This window comes from Microtus ochrogaster, chromosome 15, assembly GCF_000317375.1.
Source record: "Microtus ochrogaster isolate Prairie Vole_2 chromosome 15, MicOch1.0, whole genome shotgun sequence".
NCBI lineage: Eukaryota > Metazoa > Chordata > Mammalia > Rodentia > Cricetidae > Microtus > Microtus ochrogaster.
In genome coordinates, this window is record NC_022017.1 from 11,648,276 (window position 1) to 11,660,065 (window position 11,790).

The 11,790-nt window shown below is 53.8% G+C and overlaps 1 protein-coding gene across 1 annotated transcript; it reads right to left on the minus strand.

The window, feature by feature from the left end:
• Nucleotides 1-3,125: 3,125 nt before the first annotated feature.
• Mb (myoglobin) lies at nt 3,126-10,063 on the minus strand. Its single transcript, XM_005354143.3, has 3 exons — nt 9,969-10,063; nt 4,812-5,034; nt 3,126-3,726 (listed from the first exon to the last, which is right to left on the minus strand). The coding sequence occupies exons 1-3, from the start codon at nt 10,061-10,063 to the stop codon at nt 3,583-3,585; spliced, it is 462 nt and encodes a 153-aa protein (XP_005354200.1). The 3' UTR covers nt 3,126-3,582.
• Nucleotides 10,064-11,790: the final 1,727 nt, after the last annotated feature.

Genomic DNA, 11,790 nt, shown 5'->3' on the forward strand with positions numbered 1-11,790 from the left:
CAAGTGGCACATAGAAATATCATGTGTGCTGATGGTGATCATGGCCATATTCCACTCACAGAGCTATTGGAAGAACCAACAGGTTAGACTAAATAAACATTTTGGAAATGCCTTTCACTCCTCATGCCGGGCTCCCCCATTACTACTGCAAAACACTCCCAGAAAAATTTAATCCTGCCCCGAAACACACACCAGTCAGGCCCTGAGTTTAACCATTTCTGTAGACTAACCTAGTTGGCTTATTTTGGGGGAAATCTTGTGCAGAGTTTCCGCACGGACACTGGTTGGCTTACCACTCACTGCTCAGTGGAACCAGAGATGCCCACCGCTTCCCTGGGTCCCACCCCCTCTCACCTGACTCAATCTTCGGTGTTGAAAGCCCCAGATAATCCCATGTCATAGCTCACTAGGTCCACAGTCCCCTGCTAGCTGGTGGGGACGGGGGTGGGCAGCCCTTTCTACCGTCACACATGAGCATGTGCATATGCACGGGCTCAGACAGATGGACACATAGACAGACACACAGAGAGCCACAGAGCTCAGAATCAGAGCTTCCAGTTTACAAGTCAAGCTCACTTAAGGGCACACACATCGGTGCTCCAAGCTGAACAGATGTGCCACGGGCTACTTGTGGAGCAAAAGCACACTTTCGTCCTACAGGGGACGTCAGTAATCGCAGCTTCTGTTTCGGGAAGTGTGGTGGCCTTTGTGTCACGAATCCAATCCATCTCACTACTGTAATAATTCCAGATTTGAAACAAAGCAAAAAACAGCTGGATGCAGTGGCAGACACACTTAATCCCAGTATTCAGGACGCTGAAATAGGCTAACTTGCCCCAGTGGGACAGTGTGTTTTGGACACTAGTGGGTGTTGACCTCAGGAACTGCCTTTATTTTTTTTGGCCCACACTCTATCAGACTATAAAATGTTTGTGCTCACGCCTCAGGGAAGGCCGTGGCTGCTGAAAACAAACAAGAAACAATCCATATCTTTGCGTGAGTGCATGGAAGGGAAGCTTGGGTCCCTCTAGAGCCAGGAGGATTGCAGGCAGGGCGAAGGCTGGAATAACTCACAGGACTCTCTGCCACTTGGGGTGGGAAACCCCTCTCTGAAACACTCTGGACACAGAGTGGAACACAAGCAAGATTGCAGGGTTCCCAGAAAAGGGGGTTCTGCTCAGGGTCACCTCCGGATCACAGAGCACCCCGTGTGGATTAGGAAAATACATTCTCTCTCTGTGGCCGTAGCTTGGTACGTGGAACAGAGACCCAAGCCTCTAAAGGCTGCCTTTGTGTGGCACCATGCAGAACGCACACCTGCAGCCTGGAGGAGACAGCAAAACCCTGATGGGTCTGTGGGGTCTGAGTACAGAGGGGATCCATGCCTCAACTCCAGGAGGGGCTTTCAGGAGCAGCTGGGGGTACAGTGGCCCCAAGGACAATACCAGGATCTAGTTAAAATTAAACTGCCGCCTCTGCCCTCACATACCAAGACTCAGCATGTGGGCTCTGCCAAAGCTTGGCTGGGGCTGAAGAGAATTCTCAAACTGAAGCGAGTGTCTGCCCCTGGCGCCACGAGGCCTCAGAGCAGACACTCAGCCGAGCGAGCGTGACAAAAGCAACCGGTGCATGTGCACGCGGAGCTCTTAACGCACTTCTATTTTTACCTCCGGCTTTGACATGATTTGCTGGATGAATGCAGAGCAAATGACAAATACCTGGCATTCCTCCGCAGCCTGTGCTTCTTCCTGCTCATTTAACAACTGGGAGCCAGGAGTGTCCCTGACAGGAATGCTGATGGATGGCTAAGGGCGAGGGGGGGAGGACACGGGGGACACCAGCTCCTTCGGCTCCTAGGAAGATCACATGTCAGGACGGGCCTATTGTCTGAAAGTCAAGGGAATTTCTATAAGGAAAAGGCATAGCCACACAGAGGAATGAAGACACCATTATTATTATGAATCATCATTACTATTGTGTGTGCATGCTTGATGTGTGTGTGTGCGTGTGCGCACAGATGTGCACACATGGATCCATGGTGGAGGTCAGAGAATAAATTCATGGAGCTGGACCTCTTCTGCCATCTTCTCGTGGGTCAAATTCAGGTCACAAGGTACTAAGAGACATCCCTCTCTTTGAAACAATGGACTCCCCAAGTTGGGATCTCATGTCAAGAAAGAAAAAGTTGAAGTTTTGTGCAGTCAGAGGAGGTGCTCTGTCTCCCAGGAAGAAATTTCTCACAGTTCAGACAGCTGTCAGAGCCCTTGCAGGACAGAGGAGAGGAGACAACAGTGCTGGGCGAGACCACACACGGACCAGGACTGATCAGCTACGTGTATCTCTGGCCCTGTATTTTAACCTCACCTCATATTAGGACCCTGAAGATTGACTTGAGGTGCCCCCGAGCCTCTTTGTCCCTCTTTCCGAGGTGTGACCACACTGAATAACTCTCCTTTCTCTACTTTTCCGGGTTACTATCTGTCTACTCAGCCTTTTGAGCACTGGTGGCTGAGCCTGGCTGATTGGGCTCTGACTGTATCGGCCCCAGGAACAGGCCTGCTCCAGGGTCCTTGGTGAGGCTCAACGCTCCATCGTGCAGGGACAGGGAAGGAAGGGCTCCTATCTGGGCTCCAATCGGTGTCATAATGGTGGCAATGTAAGCAGGACCAGTTGACCTTGGCAATGTGGGGATCAGTGCCAGGTGCCCAGGGCAGGCTACAGGGGGGAGATGTCACTGTGGATCCAACAGCGGAGGAAATGTGAGAAGGTCACCCAGCCAGGAAGTAGCAGAGCTGAGATCCAAACAGTGGCCTGTGGAAGGCAACAGGGACTCTGACCCCAGGACAGGGCCCGCAGCCAACAGTGGCAGCTGCTGACCTTCTGGCCATAAAGAGGACAGACAGCTGGGAGATACTACCCAAACACAGGAGGGGAGAAGAAACCCACGTCTCCGCTGTAGCCCGGTGTGTGCCTGCCATTGAGAGGTGACTGGCGAAAGGGGCTTGTCCAGCATCCTCTCCGTCTGCCTGCAATCCCAGAACACACCTTCCCGTTTCTTCCCGGGATGCTTGTGGGTGTTTCCCTTGCTAGACGGGAAAAGCACCACGCAGAGATAATAAATGAGGACTTCCAGGGCGTTTTATTGAAACAAGGTGTGTCAGTGGGAACTTGAGTGGCAGGAGACGCCCAGATGCCTGTGGCCTCCCTTCTACCCTCCACTCCTGCTAAGCAACCCTCCACCTCAATTGGAAGTCAGGGTCTGGTAGTCAGTGGGTTGGATTTGGGATCAAATGTGCCAGTGGGAAGAGGGATTTTCCTGAAACCAGAAGGAAGTGGGTTGGGACTTAGGTAACAGGAGGACTGAGCATGACCTAACAGAACTGAGGAAGCAGAGGCTTCTTTGCACCTCCGGGTCCCAGGTGGTACCACCTGGAGCCCTGTCCCCAGGAGTGTGGGTGAGTTGCCTGGACGCCATGCTGCCTTCTCCTCTCCTGCTCTCTGCTAACCTAGGACACTGCACACTCTACTTGCTACATGGCACTGGGTCCCAGCTTGGGGGGCCAGGCAGTGGGAGCAGGCTGCTTATCCCTGGAAGCCCAGCTCCTTGTACTTGGCGGCAATGTCATTCCGGAACAGCTCCAGGGCCTTCCCCAAGGCACCCTGAGCGTCTGCTCCGAAGTCGGAATGTTTGTTCTTCAGGACGTCGATGATGACTTCTGAGATAAACTGCAAGGGGGGGACAAGAGGTTGCAAGTCAAGGGGCTGAGCCAGCCAGGAGCCGAGGGTGCCCACCCACTGCCCTCCAGAGCCGTTTCCTGGGCCCTTATGATGTCCCAGGTGCCATTCTGTGCAATCATTGTGAGCCAACTCCTTTAAGCCCCCCTACCAATAGGAGGCAGGCACGACCACCATCCCTGCTTTGTAGATGGGGAAACTAAGGCAGACAGGTGTGTCAGAGACTTCAGCTACATAGCACACCCTGAAGTCATAGCCAGGAAGGGCACTTGAACCCAGGGGGTGTTACTTGAGCCCCCCCCCCTTCACCTCTGGAGCTCAGGATGCGTGCCCACCCAGCAGCTAGCCCATGAGAGCTCATACCAAACAAGTGGTGCCGTTTTACTGAGGAGACGACCAAGTGGCCTGGTCGAGGTCATGCAGCAGATTTACCAGCTGCTCATCATTTACAATGAGCTGCGGTTGGTCCCAGGGACTGTGGACAGGCCCCTGCTAGCTCAGGAGTGGGGTGCAACTCCTGTTTTGATCATTTCCACAAGGCCCTCATGTGCAAGTGACAAAGCAGACATGGGGGTGGGACACAGCGGAAGGAGGCACCGAGGGACACAGGGACACAAAGGAGCACAGGGCTCCTTTGTAAACACACCCCTGTTAAGTCTGCCCCACAACTCACAGATACAGCAAAGACAGTGGGGCTTGGGTCTGCAGAACCAAGCCCAGCATCAGGGAGTGGGCAGAGTCCTGTGTCTCACCCCGCTCTGCCTTGGGACTCCAGCTCCAAAACGGGGACTGAGAGGACCCCTGGGGACCCCTTGTCTGGCTTCTCTCCAGGTCACAGTACAACTGCTTGCTGGACCACCATGGAGTGGGCGCAGGCATGCATTGGAAAACAGAAGTGCCCTTGGCTCCCAAGTGGGAATCCTGCCTCTATGACTTGCATGAGCAGTCTGTGCCTCAGTTTCCCCATATGTCTAGTGGGTGCTTTAGTGGGAAGCAACCAGGCCACTCCCATAGACTACTGAGCTGGGGTTTAGATCTATGCCTTCGGAGACTTGCCCTGCGCTGTGGCCACCTACCTCCAGGTACTTGACGGGGATCTTGTGCTTGGTGGCGTGTGACTGGGCCAGAGGCTGGATCTCTGCAGCATGCTGTCCCTTCTTTTTCAGGATGCCACCCAGGGCTGTGAGCACGGTGCAGCCATGCTTCTTCAGGTCCTCCGAGCCCTTCATATCATCCTCGGACTTCAGGTTCTTGAACTTTTCAAACTTATCCAGGGTCTCAGGGTGAGCCTTAAACAGCCTAGGGGACCAGGAGGGACGGAGTGAGACGGGTGGAGTCTGAAAGACTAGACTCCTGCTGTGTTTCTTCCCAGTTGTGGGGTGCACCACACCTCTCCCTGCTTCAGTATTCCCTATGGATGGAGGTGACACGACCTGATCTAACAGGTCAAACGTGGTTACCCATCGGGTGTCGGGCGCAGTGCATGTGGGATAAATGCCTGCTGTTCTGTTATCATCGGTACCGTCACCCTCTTCTTCTCCTGGTCACTGAGAGGGCAAGGGCAGTGACGTCTCTGCATCTTCACCCCATTTTCTCTGTTACCCAGAGAGTGGGGTGTGTTGGGGCTCAGCACCCGTATGTCAGCTCTATGCGGGGCTCACACCTACCCTTCCTTGTCTTCCACGCGCTTCCTATTCTATAGACAGGGACGGACTTTGAAATGGAAGGTCCCCAGCAGGATCTCAGGGCTGGTGTGCAGAGAAGCCAGGCAGCCGCTGGATCTGGGTGACTCAGAAGGCTACCCCAGTCTATGACCTCTGGCCAGCTGTGACTGCCGTGAGACACCCCCTATCCCAGCGTAGACTTCAGAACCTCCCTCACTCCTTTTCTAAGGATGATGGCAAAGTGACCCACCAAAGGCCATAGCTGCTCCTGCCTGCCACCCTGGGAGCTCTGGCCTCTTCCAGTCGGGGACCCAAGCCCTGCTCTAGGAAGACGGTGAGGGCCACAAGGACCACTGCCCTTCCCAGATGAGGCCAATCCCTGATCCACTTGGGGACAAATGAAACACAGTCAAAGGCACTGGCCTGCCCTGGGTCACAACAAGTGGGCATCAGATCTCAAAACTGGAGCCTGACAGTAATAGAATTCTCATCCGGTCCCCCCTAGAGCCCCACCCTGATGTGTTTATCAGGGTGACCTTGGCTACCCAGGCTCTGCGTTATCCTGATGCCGTGTCTATGAGCACGTACGTTCCTCTTTGTGTATCAAGCCGTGTGGGAAGCACCTGGTCCCCATGGCCCCTACCCAACGGTCCCATGGAGAGGGTCTCCTGTGACCAGGACACCAAGTTGCTTCAGCTAACCCAAGAGCTAGGTCTGGCTACTGAAGAGTCACTTCCCACCACAGTCCCCCGAGTTTGTGGTCTGCTGATGCCCCAGCTCTTCTCTCGTGGTGCCCCATTTCCCCATGGGACCAATGGGGCCTGGGTGTGTGTGGGGGGGTGCTGGTGCTCCTCCCTGTTCCAGCCCCCCTTCCAGGCCTGCCAGTCTGGCTAGGACCACAGCGAGGGACGGGTGGTGGCTCCTGAGTTTTGAGCGAGAGCACGAGCCTGTGGTTTGCACAGAGGACACACCCGTGTAAAACACTACGGGTTTTACCTGCAAATTCACCCAATCCCCACAGTACACCTGAAGCAGAGTCTGCCATTGCATCAGGCCACAGAGGAGGAACTGAGGGGTTTAGTGTACAACCAGCAGAGGGAGCATGGGGGCTCTGCCTCTCAGTGCATAACCCCTTCAGTGCAGGACAAGGGCGCAATGTCCCACAGGGGGGATAGTCCCATGTCCCTAGTGGATGGGTGCCTGATGCAGCCACCGGGGTCAGCCAGTCTATGTCCCTCTTCCTCATCCGTGGTCATGCATCGCAGACAGGCCTTCCCACCACTCAAGCACTTCACTGTGTGTCAGTCATCAGCTCTGTTGACCACAGGGGCCCCTGATGTGCCCATTCCAGCTGTGCGGACTCAGGAATGTACACAAATCACTACTTGCTCTGCAGGGAGGCAGCCATCACCACAGCACACCGCTAAGAGAGCCTGATGTTAGCAAGCAACAGCTGTAGAAATGGAGGAACAGGAAGCCTGAACGTCCTGCAGGGCTTTCCCCCTTCACCTTCTGGGTGACCACTTGAGCCCTATCATGGTCACACAAAGGCATCCTGTTTGTAAACGGTAACATACGAACCTACCCCGTCCATACGACCCATGCGTCCACCACACATGCTCGCAGAAGCACATACACACAGACGCACAAGTCTGTTCTTCATGTGTGTGGAGAGCCAGGCACACAAGCTGGTGCCGTGACGATTGACGGGTCTGTCCCCAACCGTGGTTGTGTCCCAGCCGCACCCCGGGAGCCCATCCACAGCCGTGTGCGTCACTGACAGCTCGTCTCTGGCACCTTGTCCAGGGTCCCTGACTATTATTATCTAGTGACAATGATCCTTGAGTTCCTGCTGACAGATGGGTAGCCTGACACCCACCGGTGAGCCCAAGGTCACCAGGCTGGATGGGGCCCAAGGAGAGCAAGAACAGGGACTTGAGGCTTTAGGCTTTTAGAGATACTGCATTCTAGTCCTGGCTCCATCCCAGAGTCCTGTGTGATGCTGAAATAGTCACTCATCCTTTCTGAGTCTTGGCTCATTGAATGCAAACCAATATGGTTGTTTAGGTGATTTCTAGAAGGCTTACCCCAGCCTCCCCCTCCCCCAGCCCTAGGCAGAAGAGGACTAGGCTTGCTCACTTCGCAGGAGGAGAGGTACAGGCCCCATATAGTCACATGGTTCTCTGACCCCTGAACTCCACAGGTGGAGTCCCTGTAGTGGCCCAGAGCCCATGCGCTTGAATTTCCCTGACTTTGGGGTTCCTTTCTTCATCCTGTTTCCAAGTGGCCAGGCTCAGAGGACAGGCTGGTCAGGGAAGGGAGGCTGCCTCTCTGTTGGCCTTTACACTGCCGCCCAATCAGAGCCCAGCCTAGGAGTATGTGGGGTGGTAGCTAGGAGGGTCACCAAGAGCATGGACTCCAGCCAAGTGGCCTGGATTTGTATCCCATCCATATTCTTATTTTCTACGTGATTTGGGACAAGATGCCAAACCTCTTGGTTAGATATAATACATGAGTTCGTAAAGGTGTTCGGGACACAGGGGCTTGTCTGTGAGACTCCCTCCTCCTCTACGTCTCCAGCTTCACCACCACTATCACCACCTGGAGTCTTTCTTAGGGGCGCCATGGCACTGACATGGGCTGGTTCAGACTCTGTGAGTCGGTTCTGGCATTATGTGAGATGTTGCTTCCCTAGAATTTGTTTCCAAACCTTTCTTGGCTCCTAAATCCTTTCCCTAACAAAAATGACATCATAGGGGTTGGAGAGATGGCTCAGCAGGTAAGAGCACTTGTTGCTCTCCCAGAGGAATGGGGTTCAGTTCCCATGTGTGGTGGCTCACAATCATCGGCAGTTCCAGGGATCCAGCGCCCTCTTCTGGCCTCCTTGGGCACTGCATGCATGTAATGCACAGCCAAACATGCAGGCAAAATACTCAAACCAAGTAAGAAAATCTTAAAAGACAAAAAAGAAGAAGAAGAAGAAGAAGAAGAAGAAGAAGAAGAAGAAGAAGAAGAAGAAGAAGAAGAAGAAGAAGAAGAAGAAGAAGAAGAAGAAAAATGCAGGTTTGAATGAACCAGAAAAGATCCAGACAGGAAGAGCTGAGGCTCCGGGGCAACCAGCCCCTTCCACCTGAAGCTCTGCTAGTGGCTGGATCTCCTAGTTCTAGAGCGCTGTGTTTTCCAGCTTAGGCCTGCTAGGGCACTTAGAGAAATGACCTTGCTGAGGTCAGCACACGAGGCTGGGGTTGGTATCTGGGAATCTGGGACAGGTCAGGAGCCCAGTGTCCATGGGACACTTGCTACCCTGAGAGATGGCATGACTCCCTGGGAGGCCACCTCCTTGGACCCACAACCGGAGAAGGCTGGAATAGCTGGTGTGGCCCCATGACCCAAGTCTGAAACATGTCACGCACTTGGGGTTCTTCAGGGTCAGCAGCCCTGGGCATGATGTCCCACCTGGCCCTGGGTCCTGGCAGGCCTCCATTATTCCCCTGGGAAGGGAAGTCTATCTCTCTGATTACACAATACCCCGAGTCTCCTTCAAAGCCCCAAGTCACTTTCCAGGGCCTGGCAGCCTTGGGTTCTTGCAAGACTTTCTTCTACCTGCTCCGGCCCCCAATAACCTGCTGTCCACAGCAGAGGAGAACAGAGACTCTGAGTCCCAGGGCTGACTCAGAGAAGGGAAACAACTTATCCAAGGTCACAGAGGAAATCTGTGGCCTAGGATTGATGCTAACTTGGGGTAGGGGTTAGTCCAGTCAAACAGGCCTGTAGTCCCAGCACCTAAGCGGGGTAGGGGAGCAGTTGGAGAAGAAAGACAAGCAGGAAGAACCAGGGGTTCCAGCAGCTGCCCAGCCTCCTTCCAGTATGGCTGCCCAAAGGGCTCTGACCTCAGATGACCTTGCCCCCAAGCTGAGGGGCTAGCAAAGGACAGGGGCCGAGAGAGTATGCAAGACCATTGGGATCAGGAGGAAGACTCACCCTGGATCAAAAGTAGCAAGGAATTCATTTCCAAACTACAGCTTCAAGGACATTGTCGGGGCTGATAGCAACAGGGCCACCTCCTCCCAGAGCCAAAATATTACTCATGAACATCCCACTGGGCTTGTGAGCCAGCCAAGCCCAGAGCCCAGGGAAGAGCCCCAGGCTCTGGGTGAGGCATGGCAAGTGAGGCCCCACGTACAAACCTCAGCACCCTTCACTTGCCCAGACTCAGAATCTCGGGTTTTCTCGGCTTATCCAGGAGATCCTTGCAGCAGAAGGCAACCACTTGCTGCAAGCTTCCAGTTCTCACGAGTGGGCAAGCCCTCCCTCGGCCCTCATTATTCTGGCCGTCTGCCATGATAAGCTTTTTCTCGGTGCTCAAGCTCGCTCCAGCTGCTGACGTCAGCTGGGCTGGATGGGTCCCCTCTCCCTTTCCTCACTCCAGGCCCCAGCACTTAGAATCAAGTGAAATCTGAGCTCTTTATTGCAGCCAACTGGTCTACCCTGCCAACTTCCACCTTGCAGCCATACACTGGTAATCTTTAGGGGACAGGTGGCGGGATGGGGGGTCTCTCTCCCTCTTACCCGATGAGCACAGCCTGTCCATGGCCGGCAAGGTCAGCCTCCACCTTCCCCCAGGCATTCAGCACCAGCTGCCACTCCCCGTCACTGAGCCCCATGACAGCTTCTGAAGAGGACCAGAGGAGTGAGCCGAAAGGAGTGAGTGTGGGCTGGCTGTCAGTTGTGGTTTGAGGCCACCTGGTCCTGGAGGGCTTTTATACCTTCCCGACGACGTTATTCTGGCCAGGATCACTGGGTACCACATGCTCCTCCTGCCACCCTCCTCAACCCCCCAGGGGTCTAATCTCTGCCTTTCTCTGCCCTCACATGGGCAGCTATTTTGAGGCAAGTGCCATTGTGGGGAGCTAGGACAGCTTGGGGCAATAGGGGGTGGGGAGCGGGGACCAGCCAGGCCACTGTCTGGGCTTGCACAAGCCCACGAAAGGGCACTGAATCCACTGCCAGCAGCCACTGCCAACAGCTGAAAGTCAATTCTCCCTGTCTGCTGCCCAAGGGGACTTGCCATGTTTCTAAGCTTGGGCACAGGCATCCAGCTGGCCCCCAGAAGTCTCCTCTCACTTTCCGACTGCTTTTCTTTTTTACTACGTGTGTGTGTGTGCGCGCGCGCGCGCGCGCATGCATGTGTGTACGTGTGCCACAGCATGTTTGTAGAGGTCAGAAGACAACTTTCTTTCCTTTTAGAAAGACCCAAGGATCTTCAGATCCTTGGCCTTGGTGGCTAACCATTGTACTCACTAAGCCAACATGAAGCCCTCTGCTTACTTCCTGTCACTCCAAACTGAGCCGGAAGTGGTAAAAAGGAGCCACCGTGGGTCTGCACTTGCTGCTGAACCACAGACAAGTCTCTGAGTCTGGGTCCAGCCCTGGGCCTGCTCCCTGTTCTCTTTGGAAGGTTGTGCTACCATGCTCCACGAAGCCTTCAGCCCCTTCCCTTGCTTTGGGATCTCCTACCACTCAGCTTCCCTTGCTCCCTCACGTGGCATTTCCAGCAAGGTGGTAGCTGCCAGCGCTCCCAGATTCTGCCAGGCCCAGCCCCCTTCTCTTTGCCTGGCTCTTGCAATCCCCCAAGAGTCCTCAAGGCAAACACTGACAAGGGCTCCAGGATGAATAACACAGCTGGCATTTGATATTAGTGAGTCCGAACTCATGCTCTCAAAAGCCTTATTCAGGAGCTACGGAGATGATGTTCAGTGGTTAAAGGTACTTGCCTCCAAGCTTGAGGATCTGAGTCCCGTCCTCAAGACCCACATGGTGGAAGAAGAGAACAGACTCCTGCAAGCTGTCCTCTGAATTCTCTCTGTGTGAATATACAATAAACAAATATAAAAATAAATTTTAAAATATTTTTTGGGGATTTTATGGGGTATCAGAAGGTCTGCTTTATTTATCCGTGTATCTTTTGAGCCCCACACTGGTCGCACTACCAAATTTGAGCTGATGAAATACTGTTGAATAAAAGATAGATGGCTTTCTAAGGAAGACAGAGGCTGAGCAGAGTTTCCATTTATCTGTCCAGCTACCCATCCTTCAACCCGTCCATTAGCCAGCCAGTCAGCAGGTGGCTATTATCCATCCGTCCGTCCGTCCATCCATCCCTCCATTCATCCATCCTTCCGTCCATCCATCCATCCATCTGTCCATTTATCCCCACACATCATTCACCAACCAATCATTACTCATCTATCAATCCATTCGTCATCCATCTTCATCCATTATCCATCCATCTACCCATAATTTATCCATGATTATCATCCACCCATCCACTATCCATCCTTCATCCATGTTCTACCCATCAATTATCCATTATCTGTCTGTCTGTCTGTCT

Excerpts from the sequence above, each read along its gene's own strand:
- Mb (XM_005354143.3), bottom strand. The coding sequence starts at position 10,063 with ATGGGGCTCAGTGACGGGGAGTGGCAGCTGGTGCTGAATGCCTGGGGG. Across the intron at positions 5,035-9,968 it reads GGACAGGCTGTGCTCATCGG|GCTGTTTAAGGCTCACCCTG; the intron begins GTAAGAGGGAGA and ends CTGGTCCCCTAG. Across the intron at positions 3,727-4,811 it reads TCCCCGTCAAGTACCTGGAG|TTTATCTCAGAAGTCATCAT; the intron begins GTAGGTGGCCAC and ends CCCCCCTTGCAG.